Source organism: Cricetulus griseus, assembly GCF_003668045.3.
Source record: "Cricetulus griseus strain 17A/GY chromosome 1 unlocalized genomic scaffold, alternate assembly CriGri-PICRH-1.0 chr1_1, whole genome shotgun sequence".
Lineage (NCBI taxonomy): Eukaryota > Metazoa > Chordata > Mammalia > Rodentia > Cricetidae > Cricetulus > Cricetulus griseus.
Genome location: NW_023276807.1, coordinates 41,169,105 through 41,190,157, shown reverse-complemented (window position 1 = coordinate 41,190,157; position 21,053 = coordinate 41,169,105). Strand labels below are relative to the sequence as shown.

Sequence of the window (21,053 nt, the reverse complement as noted above, 5' to 3'; positions counted from 1 at the left end):
CCTTTGAAAGAAAGAAAAAAAACATATGTAACTTCCAGGTTTAGATCATATTTACCATGTATTTAACAGACAAATTAATTTAATATTTACTTTGCCTTTTGGTAAATGTTTAAATTGAAAAGCAATCACCAGGAGAATAAAGTTTTTGGGGGAATATTTGTATGTAGAAAATTAAGGGCTGGAGAGATTGCTCAGTGGTTAAGAGCACTGGCTGCTCTTCCAGAGGTCCTGAGTTTAATTCCCAGCAACCACAGCATGGCTCATAACCATCTATAATGGGACATGATGCCCTCTTCTGGTATGCAGGCATACATATAGATGGAGCATTCATACATTAAAAAAATAAAGAAAATTAAAATATTTATCATACGTCCCAAGATACAAATTGAGACCTCAGAACTACTATTAGTGTATATTGATATATTTATTGTTAAATTTTAAAGATTTATTTCTATTAAATTTGTAAAGAGAGTTAATACAAATAATTTTAAAAGTTATTAATTTCTTAAGTTATGCCAAATTATCATAAACAAAGACAATAATAATACCCACAATCTCTACCTAAAGGAAGTCTTTGAAAATATTCAAACCAACTTAAAACTTTTAAACCAATCAAAAACTGACTCTTGATTTTAAAATATTATACACTAAAATATTTGTACAAAGTCAAACAATTCATTCCACATTTTCCAAACTCTCAGGAAATTAGTTCATTACACCAATAGATATTTTCCACACAGAAATAGTTATACTAAAAAACATGACACAGTAGACGATCAGAATAATAGAGAGTGGCTACCTGGAAGGACAGTCGCTTCTGTGGTTCTGGAGGTAAGGGAGTCTCCTCTTGAAAAATGAAATTTCCAAGATCTCCAAATATGGCGCTGCAAGTGGTGTTTGCTTGGCCTAATGTTGACACTGGGCTTCTGGCATCACTTACAACTGTTTAACCTGTCAATACGGTCCATGACCATCCCAGTCCAGCCTCAGCTACTCAATATGTTAGCAATTCCAGGAAGTTGTATAAACAGGATGACAGAGTTGGGGTTTTGACAATGCTTCCTTGGCAGAAGAGTACCTGTGAACAATTCTCCACGAACAGAAGTGCCTTCCCAAGTGCTAAGGAATCCAGTACCTGATGAGAATGTAGCATAAGCAAGGACTCATTGAAGAATGTTAGAAGATTCACATTAACTGTGAAACCTTGCCACCATGCCTGGGCAGCACAGCATGGAGATGTGCTATGCACAGATAAAGGAGAGTAATGCAAACATCACTTTTCACAGGTCCTAGCACCAAGCCTATCCCAGGAAACTCCAGTATCAGGCCAGCCCCTGCAAACCCTGGCTGCAGGATAATAACTGCCATCCCAGCCAAAAGGCCCACCCCAGTGGATAGTTACTGTAGATTATGGAACAAATCCATGCAATGGGCTTGAGCACATGGACAAGGCCACTGAAGGCTCAGTTTCCAGGTAGGCTCCTTTCAATGTCAGCACTTTAAGGCAGTCCTCAAACATAAGAGTCCTGGCTCCACCGAACTGAGGAACCAGGCATGAACCCTATGGACTCAATCATCAATGTAATCCCAAAGGACCCTGATGCCAGGTTGTTTTCTGTGGACTCACGATTCAAACTTAGCCTCACACATACAACTCTAACTCCACAGTTACTAAGCCAGAATCTATTGATTAGCTAACTAATAGGTTTGCCTGGTGAAACAATCTTAAGAAGCCTAAACTAACTTTTGGGCTTGCAAAGTATCTCAGTGAGTAAAGGCATTTGCCATCAAGCCTTAAGACCTGAATTCAGTTCTCAGAAGCTACACAGAGGAGGAAGAGAGCCAACTCCCAAAAAGTCTTTTGACCTCCACACCAACACATCTGTGTGTGCACATCTGCACACACACACACACACACACACACACACACACACACACACACACACACACACAAATAGTTGAATAAGTGAAAAGGAATATGAATAATACTTCCCCCAAAGAAAAGCTCAGAACATAATGTCCTTATTGATGAATTCTACCATATAGTTAAAGAAGAATTAGCATTAGTTTTGCCCAGGTTCTTTTGTATTTTGTCATCATGTGATGTAGCCAGAAGTCCCAGGCAGGAGACTGTCACCATGCCTCCCAGACTCTTCCACCATGCTATTTAGACTCTCGAGTCATCAAACTTATAAACCAAAGAAATCTCTATTTTGTATGCATTACCCAGTATCAAGTATTTTATTATAGTAACACAAAATTGGATGGAGACTTGAAATCATATGACCAACTGCAGAGCAGCACTTATGCATGGCAGTTGAAAAACAGATAAGCCATACAAGTAAGTGCCATGGTGGTTGTCGGGATCTGAAAACTGATGGAATGAATGATGTTTGTCAAAGGATACAAAGTTTCAGTTTTGGGGACTGCAAGACCTCACACGCAGCAATTGCAACTCTAGTTAAATATATACTTATTTATAAGAGAATGAATTCTAGAGATGTATTGCATTTATAATTATGTGTCTTGTCTGTGAAAATGCATGCAGGTGCACATGGAGACCAGAGAGTGACAAATCCCCTGGAGCTGAGACTACAGCCCTTGTGAGCCACCCGATGCGGTTGCTGGGAACTGAATTGAGTCCTTTTCAAGCACCCCTGAGCTATAATTCTGTCCTCTAGATTTTCAGAGTTTTAAATTATTATAGGCTTACACAATTGTGCCCTGGCACATACATCATAGTCATCTGGGATGGTGACTATGTTCATACCATTGATAGTGGTAATAATTTTACAGTGTACATGCACACCAAGATGTTATTATATTACCAACATATTAATACCCTCTATTATACGTGTGTGTGTGTGTGTGTGTGTGTGTGTGTGTGTGTGCATTTAAATGCTTATCCTGAAGAGAAAATTGTGATTTATGTCAGGGACACACAATTCAAGTATAAGTTTTCGGTTTTGAAAATAATCATATCATCCCTTTATTTGGGGATCTGTAGCTTGAGTCTTACCTATTTGCATTTGTAGGTGTGTGTGTGTGTGTGTGTGTGTGTGTGCGTGCGTGCGTGCGTTTCCCATTCAAATCGCTTGTAGGCACAACTGAATGTGGGGATGGGGTGGACAGCTCCCCCTAGAGGTGAATTGAAGCAAATGCTGTTATTGCCTTTCTTCCTTTTTATAACACTGACATTTATGTTCAGATACACGCATTCCCGAACTGAGAAGCCACAGTTTCCAGCACAAATTTGTTCCAGTATTTGCTGTTCTAAATAAAGTTTTAGTGGAACACATCCATGCCCACTCACTGATGCACAGTCTAGGCCCACTTCCAACCTATAATGACAGAATGCTCTCCAATAACAACCAAACCAAAAAACCAAACAAGCAAAGATTTTAATATTTGATTCCATACAGGGAAGGCTACTGAAACCTGCTGCATAGCACTTCTGTAGTGGAGTTTAGATTTTCCTGTCACTGTTCTTTTAGAGAAACACTCACTGAACTTCAGGATGCCTAGTCCCCCTCAGGGAACTCTGTTTTAGTTTTAATTTTTAGAAAAATGATTCCAGATATAATAAAATGCATACATTTCCTTGAAACTTCTAACTTTCTGTCCTGGATTTGCTAACTAGTAATTTACTCCCTATTTTTGATTTTTAAAAAAATATTTAAAGGCCATAATCACTCACCACTAAATCCTCTCTGCTTTTTATTCTGCAAGATCACAGTGTGTCATTTTAACTAGTAACCAAGATTTGGAGAGAGTTGACTTGTAAATACTTTGTATGTGCTGCTGGATGCAGAACTGTATTTATTAGAAACAACAGATCATGCTGTCAATAAATATCCCTGGACTGCCATACAGCAGCATATTTAAACAGTATGCTGTACTTCTTTCTAGAGACAGGATATTATCTGGTATGTCAGTAATCAACAAAGAAAAACACTGTGCCCCGTGAAGTGTAAAAAAAAATGGAATTTGTGAGCTCATCTGCCACTAGGCTCAACAGTGGTGAAAAAAGAAAGAAAGAAAAAAGCTGTCAGTGCACAACAGACACGGTTAGAGGTTGCTTGCCTACAAGGTCATATTCCAGACTTAAACATCCATAAAAATATACTTCTGTGTTTAGTCTGAAAGTTCCTGACAATGAAATAGAAGTTATATGCTCATAATAAAATAAAAACTAAAATTTCTTCATGGATTTAGGGGACCAAAATCAATTACATCCAAGAGAGCCAGAAGTAGGCAGAGTTCTAAGTATTCCCTCCTAAATTTCCTCCCTGATTCTGGGGCGTGAGCAGACATTGTGAGCCAGTACCTCTGCAATGACTGGGTTTCAGTGACTGTGGTTGATGAGAAAGGCAATTTTGCAGACATAATCAAGGTGACTATTCAGCTGACACTGAACTCATCAAGGTAGAGACCATCTGAGTGGGCCAGATCTCAGAGCCAGAACCCTTTAAAACAGGGCTCCTGTCACACCTTTTTAAAATTACAGGTGTGTGTGTGTGTGTGTGTGTGTGTGTGTGTGTGTGTGTGTGTGTGTGTTGCCATGCATGAGCCATGGTATGCTAGCTGGTGTCAACAGACAATTTACAGGAGTTGGCTCCTTTCTTCCACTATATAAATTCTGGAGATCAGTGAAGTTCTGATTATCATGCTTGGCAGCAACTGCTTTACCTGCTGAGTCATGTCACCCACCCTGGTCTGCTCTAATAAGAATAAGGAGAATTCAAGGAAATTCAAAGTATAAGAGGGTTGAGCATCAGAGAGACTTTTGGGGGTGCTGCCTTGGATACACAGGAGCCTGGAGACGAGGACGTGAGGGTCATCTCTACCCAACAGCTCTTAAAAATGGGAGTCTCAGCCCTATGCCCACCCCCACATACATACACAGAAGAATATTTCCAGTGACTGAGTGGGAACAAGATCACCTCCCCACCCTCCCTTCCAACATCCTCCAAGCTAATTTCCCCTTACTTTCTAGGTGAAATATTGTCCCAGGTGTTCATATTCTCACACCCAAAAGATCTCTGTTCACATGCTCCCTCCTCATAGTTTCCAGCCCTCATTCCTTTCCCTCACTCACTTTCCTTCTAGCACTGGTTACTTCATCTACTTGCTCCTGTATCTTTAGGATCTGGGACTGCAGTTTGTTTGCTGTCTTTCCTGGAGCCCTGGATAGTACTGTCTATTGAGTTAGAGGGAAATAATGAATAACCACAGGCGAGAGCAATTAACCATTGTCAACAAACAAATGGAACTGGGGACAGGTGGTCCTTTTGCCCACTGTGTGCAACCAGGATCATGTAAGTGATAGTTATACTGTAGAGTAAGATAAGATGCCCATCTTACATGGGCTAAAACTACTTGTTGGAGAAATAGCTATGCCGGCCCTTACTCTAATGAATGTTCTTGTGTTGCTGCTCTGGTTAAAACTAGTTAGTTATATAGCAAGTGCTACTTTTAATTTACACAGATGCTGTATTTTATATAAACAGTCACAAGAGTATACAGTGATCAAACCAAACTAGTTAACCTATTACATTACAATAATTTTCGTGGTGAGAGCTTGTAATCAACTCTTACCAGTTTTCAAAGGTGTAGATAATATATTACTGTTGATAATAATGTTGTATGTGCAATAGGCCCCAAAACACTGGTCTTCCCTGAGTTCTTGGACCTTTCAATCAACATCTACCCATTTCTTTCATTTGGTCCATTGGAGGCATGGGCCTTTGTCCCATAGTACAGTGGAGCTCTGAAATGGCCCTAGCATTGACTCCATGGGAACAGATGTGGCTCCTGATCCTGCAACAGCCATTCTGGGTCTTGGGTCCTCTGGGACTAGCATCCTGAGGAACTGGCCTATTTCCAAGCACGGCTGGCTGGCCTGGACTTTACTAGGTTTATTGGAGCCTAGAGATAAAGGAATCAGTCTGAAGCGTGGGTGTTGCCTGATAAAGCTTTGGACCCACAATCTGACCTGAACTGTGGATGTGGCTAGAGGTGGACTCACAGAGTCTTAGAGGTGGAATTTGGGCCTAAAAGTCTAAAGTTCCTGGGCAAGTGACTAGGAGAGGTGATGCAACTAGGCCATTGTTAATAATTACAGGAGCCAGAATTGATTCAGAAATTTGTAATACAGCTACCCATAAGGAATGCTAGAGTGAGCCCACCTTAGCTAGAAAATGGGGGAAATGATGGGGTAGTCTGGAGATCATAATCAGATTGTTGTATCTGGCCCAGTTAGCTGTACTCTAAAATGGATCTAAAAAGTATGGTAGAATTTTAAAGAAGAAACTACACGTCATCAAATATTATTGCACTGAAACAGGCATTTCGCATCTGCACTAATGATACATAAGAATTATTATTTTCATCAGAAAGAAAATGGGATAAAAACCAAGATGATGTCCCAAGAATGAGACTTGACTCTTCACCCTGAAGCTGAGTTGACAAACTTGGAGTTGCTTTGAGTGATGAAAAAAAATCTTCTACTGAAGCAAGCTGGCAGTACACTGCCCTTGGTTTCCAAAGTATAGTTGAAGAGTGAGTGGTAGGAACACAGCATCATCCAGTATTCATCACTTCTTCTCTCTGTTTCTTCTCCACTCCTCCCTTTCATACCATATCCTAGAAGCTGCTCTAGAGGATTAATCAGTGACCTGGAGATTCTTTGGAAGATTAATCCAGTTGGATAAACCCCAGGAAAAACTCTGGCTTTCTACTGCTTGAGTCAATAAACTTAAACAGAGAAAGCAGGTCATGTTGTGTGTGACACATGTGTGCCTGCACACATACATATCTACACACACACACACACACACACACACACACACACACACACACACACAAACACACACACACTAAAAGAACAAATAAATTAATGTTTAAAAATGTAAAAACTTATAAGGCAGGGGTTAAATATATTATAGAAATTGAAAGAAGGCTCATCTATACAAGGGAAGCCAATTAAACTACCCCAAATCATTTGGGATGAGTTTCTACTTAGTCCCAATTTCTAGATAGTGAAGTTAGTCATTTAAGGGACTCTTTTCCAGTGTGTATTGTTTGATGTTGAGTTGTAGGTGCCACAGTAAAGAGAAGCTCACCAAGATGCTAGGCCTTCATTTTCCAAAGGAGCAGAGAGGGACAGCCTTCTCAGAAAAAGCTGGCACCTGGTTAGCTCAATCCAGTTACTTTATTCAACATATACAAGGTTAATTGGGGCTGGGAAAGGTTCCAACTATCAAAGTCATCTTGCTCTTGCCGCCCACAAGAGCAGGCAGCCCACACAAATCTCGGTTTCTTTTGATAAGAATTCCAGGTCTGCCAGGAGTTCTCTTGGGATCAAGGTCGGTGCAGCTGCAAGCTCTCACGTAGCACCAAGTGCAGACTCTCCAGAGAAACAATTCTTCAAGGCTTAACTAGTCTCAAAATAATTTCTCAGCCTCTACTGATTAGTCCAAATATAGCAAAGGCTTCGCTGAAACATTTCTCATAAAGTCAGACACCAAGACTTTACTATACATTTCACTAAAGCCAGCTATAAAAGCTTTACAACACATTTCACTACAAGTGTGTATCTCCCTCCTTGTTCTGTTTTCTTTTCCCTCTCTCATCAGCTTACAGCTTTAGTCCTATGCACTGGGGCTCTCTGGAGAGTCTAACAGATCTATTTGGTAATATTTCCCTGAGTGACCTATGTTGTACTGTTTGCCAAACACTGTTTGGTACACTGTTCCCCTTTGCTTCTGATTCATGGGTACATACTCTATCCCTTCCGTTTCTTGCTTCTATTTTTAAGGCCATGGAAAACCGAGAACAAAACAAGTCATATAATTGATCCTGTTAAAAATTATTTATTAAAAAGAAATTCTTAAAAGTCATTGTATGAGAATTAGTAGTATTATGTACCAAATTGAAGTCCAAGGAATGTAATTCAGTTATCAGCTTGGCAGGGATGTTCTACCCCGATGAGTTAATTAGATGTCTAGTCCTGAACCAAGTGTTATTACAGTGTAGCTAAATAGGAAAGGATAGATTCTTTCTTCCTCTGAAAGTAGGGGAATTACAAAAAAGACATGCCCACACCAAGGGCCGGCATCCTGAGTTCTAATCCATCCAGTTACAGTCCTGAGATCCACAAAGCCAAAGTATATTGTAGGTAAAAGTGTATCAGGGAGTGGAGAGCTCCACTGTAGACATTTTATTCATGGCTAGCCATAGCACAATTAGCAGAAGAACTTGGACAGAAATTTACTGTTCCCTTTATTCCATGTTCCTACTCTTTTTGTTTTTGTTTTTTTGTTTTTGTTGTTTTTTGTTGTTGTTGTTGTTTTGTTTTTTGAAGACAGGGTTTCAAGACAGGGCATTGCTTTGGATCCTATCCTGGAATGCACTCTGTAGACCAAGTGGCCTCAAACTCACAGAGATCCACCTGCTTCTGCCTCCAGAGTGCTGGGATTTAAGGCATGCACCACCAACACCTGGCTGCCCCTACTCTTAATAGAATGGTGTATAACAGAGAGTTTCTGTTGCTACTTGAATTTTAAAGGCCACTAATGGAGCTTCTGAGGTACAATGAGAGATTGGAAGTTGTAGAAGGGAATCTTTTCCAATAACACGATATAAAAGGTGATTGGGACTCCACCAAGAACAGACGATCCTTGCTCACGGTCAACAAGGTGACTGTCACTTGAGTCAGGCATGCAAGGGACATGTTTTGCATGATAGAATCTGAAAGAGATGTGACAACTACTTATCTCATAACTAATGAGATTAAACCTAAGGCCACTATGCTGAAGAGCTTAATTACCCACCATTCTCAAATGATATCATATGAATTTCATAGTCAACAGGATCATTTTCTTAATTCTAAAATTTAATTTAAATGACATTTTTCGAATAAAACAAATAAAATTGAATAGGTTGATGGTTCCTTCTGTTATAATTTTTATTATATGTTGATTTTGGTGCTAACTCAGCTAATGGTACCTTTGAGATCAAGAGTGGGTGTGATATGGCATCTATGTTGGTAATAAACACAAAACCTCTCTGTGATGGACTGGGTCCCAAGATCAGTGGGGAAAAGAAAACACATCATGCCCAAGGATTCAGAGTTTTTGGCTCACAATCTAAAAATTGCAAATACCATGTTTCTTACAGAATGATCTTCATCATGATAAGGTCTCAAGGACAAAGTTAAGGTTCCTCGTGTCTCCTCTTCAGCTTGATCCAGATGCCATTATTTGGCCTAAGAATCAAATCTCCAGACAGGCCGAGTTCTTCTCTCTTCTGATTGCATTCTACCCAAAACCGCCTCAGGATACAGGCAAGAATGGTCTTCTCCTCCATCACAGCAAACTTTTGACCTTTAAGTAAATGTAAGTACCATTACTCAGATTATAGACACAGCTCAAATGTGAGACACAAGAAGCTGTAACACAAGCCGGATGTTGGTGGCTCACGCCTTTAGTTCTAGCACTCGGGAGGCAGAGGCAGGCAGATCTCTGTGAGTTTGAGACCAGCCTGGTCTACAGCGTGAGTTCTAGGACAGCCTCAAAACCAATACAGAGAAACCCTGTCTCAAGAAGGAGAAGAAGAAGAAGGAGGAGGAGGAGGAGGAGGAGAAGGAGGAGGAGGAGGAGGAGGAGGAGGAGGAGGAGGAGGAGGAGAAAAGAAGAAGAAGAAGAAGAAGAAGAAGAAGAAGAAGAAGAAGAAGAAGAAGAAGAAGAAGAAGAAGAAGAAGAAGAAGCTGCAATCACTTCACATTCACGTAGGCCAGAGAACACTCTCCCTGAAATGACTGCTAAAACTGAAGAGTTTTGAGTGTCCTTTTTGCTCCCACATGAGTATGGTTATCTGTGGCAGCCAGGCAATATCTACTTTATCAGCACCACAGACTCTCTGATCTACAGATTCCTTATCTATGGATTCAACTGACCATGAGTTAAAATATTTCCTTAAATTGCATCTTTACTGAATATGTATAGATTGTTGCCTCATTATTCACCCTCTAAGCAATATATATTGTTACTAGTATTACAGGTATCTGGAGGTGATTTAAGTATACTGGAGGATATAAATATGTATTCAAATGCAAATCCATGCCAGTTTATAAACAGGATTGCCCTTATGCCGATGGGTATCTCTGAATGGTCCTGGACCAATTCCAGGATTAAAATGGATGTCAAAGGATACCTAGTGATGACTAACAGCTAGATGAATCCAGGATCATTTAGGGAATTTCTAGGCTGAATTTTTTAAAACAGTTTAAAGTCTTATGATGTATGTGTGTGGTGGGAAAGAGGGGTGTGCATGTAAATACAAGGCCCTGGTCTCCTGGATCTGGAATTACTAGATGGGTGCGTGGTGCTGGGAACTGAACTCAAATCCCCATTAAAAGCAATATGGGCTCCTAATGGCTTCAAACCTTCCTAGATTGTTTTTTTTTTTTTTAATTGTCTCCTTCATTTATTCACTCTAGAGTAATCAGATATGGCTCAGATCCAAATATTTATATCTAGTCTTATTTCATGAATGTTTGCAAAATTGTCTATAATGCATGTGATGTGCATTTGTAAGTGCTTGACTGGCAGTCAGGCAATGCCTTTGTGTGGGTCTGCAATTCTTTCAAGCAAAATAAGTCTTATCATGGACACTTTTTTCTACCACAGTAACAAAGCTAATCTCCAGTATTTTCAATCTCTAGAGGTGGCAAGACAGCTCATCTGGAAAGATGAAAGTACTTGCTGTCAAGCCTGGTGACCTGAGTTCCATCCCTTAGTCCCAAACGTTGGAAGGTGAAAACAAAATTCCTAAAGTCATCCTCTGACATCCACACTCCTGCAGTGACATGCCCTCACACACCACACAAACTAAATAATTAAATACCTACCATGAAATTGTTTATACTTTATGTTACAAACAGAATTATGTCTAAATCAAAAATTATATAAGTGGAAATCCTCTCTCCCTCTCCCCCTCCTTCTCTGGCTCTTCCTTTCTCTCCCTCTCCCTTTCCTTTCCTCCCCCTCTCATTTGTTTATTTGAGACAGGGTGTCACCATGTAGCCCTGGCTGGCCTTGAACTCATAGAATTCTCACCTGCCTCTGTCTCCTGAGTCTAAGTCATCATACCAGGCAACTCCCAACATTCTATACTATGAATGTCCTTAGAGTGGGTCTTTAAGTGAAAAATTAACATTGTATGATTACACTTGAATGAGCTAAATGAGGTCTTTAAGGTGGGTCTCAGTACAAGCTGAGACAATGATATTTAACACACAAGCATACACAGAGGGGGGAAAAACAAGTGAAGACACACAGAGAGGGCTGGCACATATAAACCAAAAGAGAGAAAGCTTGGAAGACTCACCGACACCTTACCCTGCTGAATAGTAAAAAGTTTAGTTTCTATTATGTCAAGCCATCTCCCTTTCTGCCTTCCCACCACTGGGATCACATATGCACACAACATCCCACTTTACATGCATTTAGAGACAGGCTTGAGTTCTCACACTTGCACAGTACCCACCAACTGAGCTGCCTGCCCAGCACCTTTTAATGACATTTTAAAACCGTAGTGTGAAGTAGAAGAAAACAGGACCTCTTTTAGTCTACTGCCTATGAGTAATGTGCCATTGTGTTTCAGAGGTTCCTGTGTGAATCTATCACATGGGCCTGAAAGGTCAAACCCGCTCTCATGGATACCAACCAATACAGTTTCGAGGTCCAGCAGAAAAGGGCACGTAGGCATAGGGATGGCGTCCTTTAGAGTTCTCGGGAAAGAACCGCTCTGGCTGGAATTCCTCAGGATCTGGGAAATATTTGGGGTCTCGGTGTAATGCATACGGAATGAGGACTGCTTCTGTGCCTTTTGAAATTTTGTAACCAGCTGTTAAGAGAGAGTGATGTATCAGGACACACTACAGATAGACAGGAGGGACATAAGCCTGCTCCCTCATGCTGTAATACGCACCGACTTCACAGTCTTCACTAAGACTCCGGGCAAATAAAGGAACTGAGGGGAAAATTCTTAGAGTCTCCTTAATGACACAATCCAGATATTTAAGCTTCTTCATGTCTTCCAAGGTGACAGGGCGAAGGGACCGTCCTGGTTAAAATAAATGTACAAAATGAAAACAAAGCCCGGCCTTAGCTTAGGGAGGTGAGACATTAAACAGCAATACAGAGCCACAACACAGAAAGTCAAATGTCCACAAACCAAGCAGAATTTCTAATATCATGAAGAATAAAATAAAATGAAGCATTCAGCTAAGTAACAGAAACCAGATTAAGACAAGACCGTCTCCCATTTTAATATATTAATATGGCCACATTACAAAGACAACAGTCATGTATGATTCTATTTCTAGAAAGGGAAGTAAAATATTGACTTCCGGTGGCGGGGTTAGGAGAAGAAAGATGAGATTCCTGTGGGGTGCTGAAAATATTCTAGAGATGATAGGGCTTGCTGTATAGTAGAGACAAATCCCACTGCATCCCGCATCATTGCTCTCACTATGTCAGATGCAGACCATGAAAGGACTCTCCCTTAGCCTCAGGACTGTCTGCACCTGTGCCCTGTGCTCCCACACAGGATCTTCTTGGTGTTGCTCAAGAGCACAGCCCATGACTCTAATCTATAGGCACATTTGCTTTTGTCACCTATTAAGCAGAAACACCGTTGGGAACAGTGTCATTGATCTGTGCATCCTTAGCTTCTACACTTATCAAGTGCCTGCTCAGAAATTCACTAGACATTGTCAAGGAGACAGCTGCAGGCAGGAGTCCTACACCACAGCCTTCTGTTGATGACAATAGCATCTTTATGGGTCAAGAACCACCACTGCTTCTGTGGCTAAGGGCCTCCAACAGAGCTAACAAAGGGGCCCAACGTACCAAATACGTCATCCAGTTCCTTGTCCACTTTTCTCTGGACTTCTGGATAAGAACCCAGTAGGTATAAGGACCAGTTTATTGCAGCTGCAGTCGTATCGTGACCCTGTAAATACAAGTGGGAGACTTTTAAAGGCACGGTTCTGTTGGGGTGCGTGAGGATACTCCCCCTGTATCTCACAGCTGCACTGTGACTGCAGCACCTCCATCATTGAGGGCAGCTGCTCACCTCAGTGAGAGGAAAATCTACTCAGCAGCCTCTTAGATGGGTGAGAGTGACTTACTTCAGTAACCCCAGCACTTGGGAGAAAGCTGAGGCAGGAGGATTACTGTACTGAGTAGGTTTTATTGTCAACTTGACACACCTAGGAAGAAAGAGACTCAATTGAGTCTCCATAAGCTTGGCCTTAAAGCATGTCTGTGGATCCTTTTTCTTGATTGACGATTGATGTGGGAGGCCCCAGACCTTTGTGTGTTGTACCATCCCTAGGCAAGTGGGCCTGAGCTATATACAAGGAAGGTAGCCAAACATCAGCAGAAGCAAGCTGATGAACAGCATTCATGTTTTCTGCTCTAGGGCCCTGCCTAGAGTTCTGCCTTGACTGGCTTCCTCTGCTGGTGCTGGACACTAAGAAGGGTTTGTGGAGTTCTGGGCATAGTCTCTCCTGAAGGAGTAGGCTAATAGCCAATTTGGCACTTGGCAAGTCTCTGGATATTGCCAAGTATTTTGTTGAAATTGATCTTCATAACTCCAGGAAACGTTCATTCCTACCATTCATATTCTAGAGATTTTTAAAAATAATAACTTCCCCTAAGGAAGTGAAAGTAGGAACTGAGCATGAAGTCTGATGATAAAACAGAGCCTGTACCATCCATCCTGCTGCGAAACTCCGCATTAGCCTTTGGTCAAGTCCCCATCAAGACATCCTTGTGCTCCTTCCTCCCTCTCTGTATTTCAGGCATTGTATTCTTTCCTTCTTCCATCTCCCTGGGGCATTTTCATACACCTGCCATTCCTTTACAAAGTGACTCTGGATTGCAGACAGGACCTGGGTGCTGTGGCTCAGCTGTCTGCTGTGTGAGGTAAGGAGCACTCTTAACACTCAATGCTTCTCTTGAACATAGGGGTGTGAGCCTGAGTCAAGTACATGGGAGATGTGGTCTGAGCTTCCTATGGATGAAGCAAAAAATACAGAAGATTTGACAGAAGCTTATCAGTGGGAAGAGCAGGGGGTCCCGATCTCAATAGTTTAATGGCTGAGAGAGAGAGATAGAGAGAGAGTGTATGGGTGCATATGTGCATATATGTTGTTGTATAAGAACATGGAAAAATAGAGATGTAAGACCTCAGTGCTTCATGTGAAATGCTGATAATCTATATTTGCTGTGTTGTTCATATATGACTTCTATAATTCTCGGTGCACTTTTCTGGGGTGTTTTTGTTTTGTGTTTTGTGTTTTTTTTGACAGGGTTTCTCTGTGAAGCCTTGGCTGTCCTGGAACTCACTCTGTAGACCAGGCTAGCCATGCCTTCCTCACGATAATGGACTCTAACCCTCTGGAATCATAACACAAAATAAACTCATATGTATATTGCTCTTGTTCATGGTATTTTATCACAGCAACAAAAAGTAACTCAGGCAAGGTAGTTAAGATAGCTGTTTTACTTAAGTCAAAATGGATAAATGACCTTAACATAAACCCAGCCACACCAAACCTATTAGAAGATAAAGTGGGAAATACCCATGAATTAATTGGTACAGGAGACCGATTCCTGAACATAACACCAATAGCACAGACACTGAGATCAACAATTAGTAAATGGGATCTCCTGAAACTGAGAAGCTTCTGCAAGGCAAAGGACACAGTCAGCAAAACAAAACGGCAGCCCACAGACTGGGAAAAGATATTCACCAACCCCACATCTGACAGAGGGCTGATCTCCAAAATATACAAAGAACTCAAGAAGCTAGCCCCCCAAACACCAAAGAACCCAATTAAAAAGTGGGGTACAGAACTAAATAGACAATTCTCAATAGAGGAATCTAAAATGGCTGAAAGACACATAAGAAAGTATTCAACATCCTTAGCCATCAGGGAAATGCAAATCAAAACAACTCTGAGATACTATCTTACTCCTGTCAGAATGACAGTTTATGCTGGAGAGGATGTGGAGAAAGGGGAACACTTCTCCACTGCTGGTGGGAGTGCCAACTTGTACAGCCACTTTGGAAATCAGTATGGCGACTCCTCAAGAAAATGGGAATCAGTTTACCACAAGATCCAGCAATTCCACTCCTAGACATATACCCAAAAGAAGCACAATCATACAACAAAGACATCTGTTCAACGATGTTCATAGCAGCACTATTTGTAATAGCCAGAAACTGGAAGCAGCCTAGATGCCCCTCAACTGAAGAATGGATAGAGAAAATGTGGTACATTTACACAATGGAGTACTATTCAGCAGAAAAAAACAATGGAATCTTGAAATTTGCAGGAAAATGGATGGAACTCGAAGAAACCATTCTGATCGAGGTAACCCAATCACAAAAAGACAAACATGATATATACTTACTCATATGTGGATTTTAAACATAGAGTAAGGGATTACCAGCCTACAATCCACACTGCCAGAGAAACTAGTAAACAAGGAGGACCCTAAAAGAGACAAACTTTGTCCCCTGAAGAAGGGGAAAGGGTCACCATCCCCTGAGCAAATTGAGAGCACAGGAAGAGGGGGGAGGGAGCTATGAGAATGAGAAGGGAAGAAAAGGAAGAATGCAGAGGTCATGAGGGAGCAGAAAGGTTGAGTCAGGGGTAGATTAGAAGAAAGGATATGGGATAGGTAGGGTTTTAGTTGGGGTTGTAGAGGAGGAAGGGAGGGAAAAGGGAACTGGGATTGTCATGTAACTCAATCTTGTTTGTAATTCAGATAAAAAAAATAGCTGTTTTATTGGGGATTGAACCATAGCCTCACACATACTAGGCAAATAATCTACCACTGACCTTCCCTGTCCCTGGCCGAAGAAGTGGGGATTTAAAACCACTGATTCAGTCTAGGTCTCTATTTGCAACACAGGGAAACTAATTAGAGCTAGATTAGCCAGAGCCGTTTAATTTAGTTCATTGGCACAGAATGAGAGCCCAGGTCTTCATACGCTTAGTACATCTGTACTCTCTTACATGGTAGAGCCCTTCTCTAGAGATGAATGGGTGAGGCAATCCTATCTGCATATTTTTTCTTTTGTTGCCTGCATTTTTTTGGAAGTCATCTTCAAGAAATAGGTTCCTAGACCAAGCTTTAGGGAGCTTTCCCCCTATTTTTTCTTATTAGCTTTACAGTTTCATGTCTTGCAGTTACCTCTTTAGTTCATTTTGAGTTAATTCTTGTTTAAAGGGTGGGATAAAGGTTAACTTTTTATCCTCCTGCATATGGCTATCTAGTTTACCAGACTCTGACCCATATAGATTCTTCCCACTGTGTATTCTCAGCACCCCTGACAAATATCAGATATTATAAATGCATAATTATTTTCTGACTCATCTACCCCACTGGTCTATATGTATGCTTTTATGCCATAACCATGCTGTTTTGATTACTATAGCTTTGTAGTGCAATTTCAAAATAAGCAATATGACTCTTTTATTCCTTTTGGCTCAAGATTCTTTTGGTTTTTCGGTATCTTTTCTGGTTTTATATAAATTTTAGGATTGGTTTGCCTATTTTCTGAGAACGCACAGCAGGGCTGCTCATGAACAGGTGATTGGATATTAAAACTGTAGGGCATGCATAATAAAATAGTATGCATTCTCTTTTTAAACATTAGGAAATCCTGTTATCTGTGATAACATAGATGACTCCCGGGGCATTATGGGAAGTAAAATAAGTCAGGACAAAAAGAAAAATAACACATGATCTCACTAACATGGAGGAACTAAAAATAGTTTAACTCATAGGCATTCAGAGTGGAATGACAGTTACCAGAGGCTGTGGCTGGTGGCTGGGGAAGAAAGGAAGGAGAGTTCCTCAAAAGGCACAAACTCTCAGGTGTAAGCAGTGACTTGTCATGATCTATCACACATGATCTATCTTGGTGGGCTATAATTAGTTACAATGTGTTGTATAGCTCTAAAGAGTGAATTTTGAGTTAATCTTGTATCCTGCCACTTGGCTGAAGGTGTTTATCAGCTGTAGGATTTCCCTGGTAGTTTTTCGGTTCACTTATGCAGACTTTCATATCATCTGCAAACAGTGAAAGCTTGAGTTCTTCCTTTCCAATTTGTATCCCCTTGATCTCCTTTTGTTGTTTTATTGCTCTAGCTAGAACTTCAAGGACAATTTTGAAGAAATATGGAGAGAATTGACAGCCTTGTCTTGTTCCTGATTTTAGAGGAATAGCTTTGAGTCTCTCTCTATTTAGTTTGATGTTGGCTGTTGGCTTACTGTATATTGTTTTTATTATGTTCAGCTATGTTACTGTTATTCCTGATCTCTCCAAGACCTTTATCATGAAGGGATGTTGGATTTTGTCAAAGGATTTTTCAGCATCTGGTGAGATGATCATGTGGTTTTTCCTCTTCAGTTGGTTTATATGGTGGATTACATTGATAGATTTTTGAATGTTGAATCAACCCTGCATCCCATCTGTTCAACTATGTCCATAGCAGCATTATTTGTAATAGCCAGAAGCTGGAAACAACCTAAATGCACCTCAACTGAAGAACGAATAGAGAAAATGTGGTACATTTACACAATGGAGTACTACTCAGTGGGGGGGGGGAAGCAATGGAATCTTGAAATTCACAGGCAAATGGATGGAACTAGAAGAAACCATTCTGAGGGAGGTAACCCAGTCACAAAAAGACAGGCATTGTATGTACTCACTCATATGTGAATTTTAGACATAGAGTAAAGGATTGCTAGCCTGCAGCCCAGGGTGCTGGAGAGGCTGGAAAACAAGGAGGACCCTAAGAGAGACATATATGGTCCCTTGGAGAAGGGGAAAGGGAGCATGGGGGGAGGGGAGAGGGAACTAGGACAATGAGAAGGGGAGAAGAGGAGAGATGAGGAAGACATGATGGGACAGGGAGGTTGAGTTGAGGGAAGATCAGAAGAGAGCAAGTTAAGAGACAATATAATAAGGGGAGACATTATAAATTCAAAGAGAAATCAGGCACTAGGGAAATGTCTGGAGAACTACAAAGATGACACCAACTAACAATCTAAGCAATAGAGGAGAGGCTACCTTAAATGCCCTCTCCTGATAATGAGATTGATGACTAATTCATTTGCCATCGTATAACCTTCATCTAGCAGCTGGCAGAAGTAGAAGCAGACACCGACAGCTCAACCTTGAACTGAACTGAAATCCAGATGCAGAGAAGGAGGACTGATAAGCAAAGGGGTCCATACCAGGCTGGTGAAACCCACAGAAACAGCTGACCTGAACAGGAGAAAACTGTTGGTCCCCCAGACAGATCCAGAACCCCTGAATGTGGGTGTCAGTGAGGAGAACTTAGAAATCTATGGGGCCTCTTGTAGTGGATCAGTACTTATTGCTACCATAGGAATGGACTTTAGGAGCCCATCCCACATGGAGGGATACTCCCTGAGCCTAGACACGAGGAGTTTGGACTAGGCCCTATCCCAAAGAATATGACAGACTTTGAAGACCTCCTATGGAAGGCCTCACCCTCTCTAGGGAGCAGAAAGGGTATGGGATAGGTGGGGCATTAGTTGGGGGGAGGGTCAGGGGAGGAGGGGAGGGAGAGGGACCTGGGATTGACATGTAAAATAATTTTCCTTCTAATAAAAAAGGAAAAAAATAAAAATAAAAAAGAGTGAATTTTGCATGTCCTCACTCCAGAGTCAGGTACATATGTGAAGGTGATGGCTTTGTTAATTGACATGATGTGCACATTTCCTAATGCACACCTGTATCAAAGCATCACATTGGACTCCAGAACTATAAACAATGGTTATTTCCCAGTTAAAAATGAAATAAACGTTTCAACAAAATAAGTAGTATGGGCAGAGGACTGGAGGCAGAGCAGCCAATGCAAGTGGATGCTCAGCACTCTAGGACCCTCTGGAAGTCCATGCACGGTTTCCCTTCCCTCCACTCAGAGGCTGTGGCTACATCTTAGGACTTTCTAAAACTTTAATTTTTGCAACACACAGGCAGAAAGCTCCACTCTTGGTAATATTCATATGATATTTAAAGCATTTTTGCAAGAAGTGTTTTTAAGAAATACTAAAATCCCAGAAATCCCATTAGAATCACAAACTGGTTAGATTCTCTTGGTCTAAAGCAACTCACATCAGTAAGCGCCAGAATTTAAAAGGAGTGAAATGGACCGGTTTGGGGAGGTTAAGAGAAGCAAGAAGCATCATAGGGAACTGAGGACAACATGGGGTTTTGTGTCTTCTTGGGGAAAGTCTTCAGGCCCTTAAATTTTCTTAGCAAAAAAAATGTTTCTATCATCATCCCTTTCTTAAATTTTATAATTTCAGATGATATTAAATTTTTCCAGTTATACTAAGCTGCTTTAGTGTTTGATTTTTAAAATCTATGCTTGTGATTCTAGTGATCATTGAAACTGGGAGTGTTTTAAATTGTGTGTGTGTGTGTGTGTGTGTGTGTGTGTGTGTGTGTGTGTGTGTGTGTGTGTGGTTTATGGCAGGGCACATGTGTGGAAATCAAAGAATAACTTGTAGGAGTTAGAGTTCTCCTTCTCCCATGTTGGTTGCAGGGATTCAACTCAGGTCATCAAGCTCCATAGCAAACACTTTTGCTAGTCTAGTCATCTCCATGGTTCCCTATCTGTGGAGTTGCTTTTTTGGTGTTGCTGTTTTGTTTTTGGTTTTGCCTTTAAATTTTTATTGTTATATGCATTGGCGATTTTCCTACATGTATGTCTGTGTGAGGGTACCATAGTCCATGAAACTGGAGTTACAGACAGTGATGAACTGCCATGTGAGTGCTGGGACTTGAACCAGGGTCCTCTGGAAGAACAGCCATCTGAGTCATCTCTGTAGCCACTCCCCTCACTTTTTTTTTTTTTTTTGCTTGTTTGTTGTTGTGGTGCTAGGGATAGAACCTAGTTCTTGAGCGTGCTAAGCAGGTGTCTCCACCACAGTAAAACCCTGGGCTGTGAAATGATTCAATAATGAAAATTCCCTAGCAACAAAAATTACCTCAAACATGAAGGTGTCAACTTCCTCTCGGATGTCTTCATGGCTTAACCTGTTTCCGTCCTCATCAGTCACACTCAAAAGCAAGTCAAGAAAGGCCTTGCGCTTACTTTTGGAGGGTTCACAACCAGTGCCAGCACTTGTCCAGTCCTCCTTTGCCTTCATGTCACTGACCCGTTCAGCAATGACCTGTAGGATTTAAATAATGTCAAATAAAAAAATTGCACTTTTGGTAAGGTTTACTGGAACATTTTTTTCTATGAAAATATGCTGGCTACTTTAACTTATTGCCCTCTCTCCCAAACTTTTCCTGTTCTTTCTATTTCAGTGACAACTTAGGCTCTCGTGAAAAAGCAACCAAGCCTCTGGTTAACACTATGTCATGTGGTGAAACTATTAAATACAAATTTAATGTTAGGACAAACCTGTAATTTTGAATACTATTTTTGCAATCTTTCTAACATGGGAATAGAGTCTCTGTCTACTAAGCAGTCCCCTAGAGATGTGAGGGAACTAATGAGGGGACACAGTTACAGAATACACTAATTCTAGATCCCTGTTGGTGATTACATCTAGTTATGGAGAAAGGAAATAGCAAGTTAATGAACCAATAGTTGAAGAACCGGTTCACCCTACATGCTCTTCAGTGAGCCCAGAATGTTCTACCCTTGAGTGATCATATGACTGGATCCTATGCCACTTTCCGGTCTCAGGTGATACACACACAAGAGATCTCTGTTCCTAACACTCTCTGTGTGCCTGACTTTCCTTCGTTTGTCCCCACTTCATTTATCACCTGACATGCTTTGTATTTGCATTTTAGTATGTTCCCCCACAATCTCAAGTACCACCATCCACTTAGCAGAGTCTGCCTTTGTGGGCTGATTCCCCCACCCTGAATAAGAACACTGGGGAGCAGAGTCCTTAAATACATCTTAATAA

At 41.0% G+C, this 21,053-nt stretch overlaps 1 protein-coding gene across 1 annotated transcript in view; it reads right to left on the bottom strand.

The window, feature by feature from the left end:
- Positions 1–7,858: 7,858 nt before the first annotated feature.
- Positions 7,859–21,053, bottom strand: part of LOC100750743 (cytochrome P450 4V2) — a 34,042-nt gene continuing 20,847 nt past the window's right edge. Inside the window, exons 7-11 of the mRNA XM_027391159.2 lie at positions 20,115–20,300; positions 12,918–13,020; positions 11,995–12,129; positions 11,731–11,910; positions 7,859–9,386 (exon numbers count right to left, since the gene is read on the bottom strand). Of these exons, the coding sequence (XP_027246960.1) occupies positions 9,217–9,386; positions 11,731–11,910; positions 11,995–12,129; positions 12,918–13,020; positions 20,115–20,300 (774 nt within the window). The 3' untranslated portion in view covers positions 7,859–9,216. The remainder of the gene's footprint in view (positions 9,387–11,730; positions 11,911–11,994; positions 12,130–12,917; positions 13,021–20,114; positions 20,301–21,053) is intronic.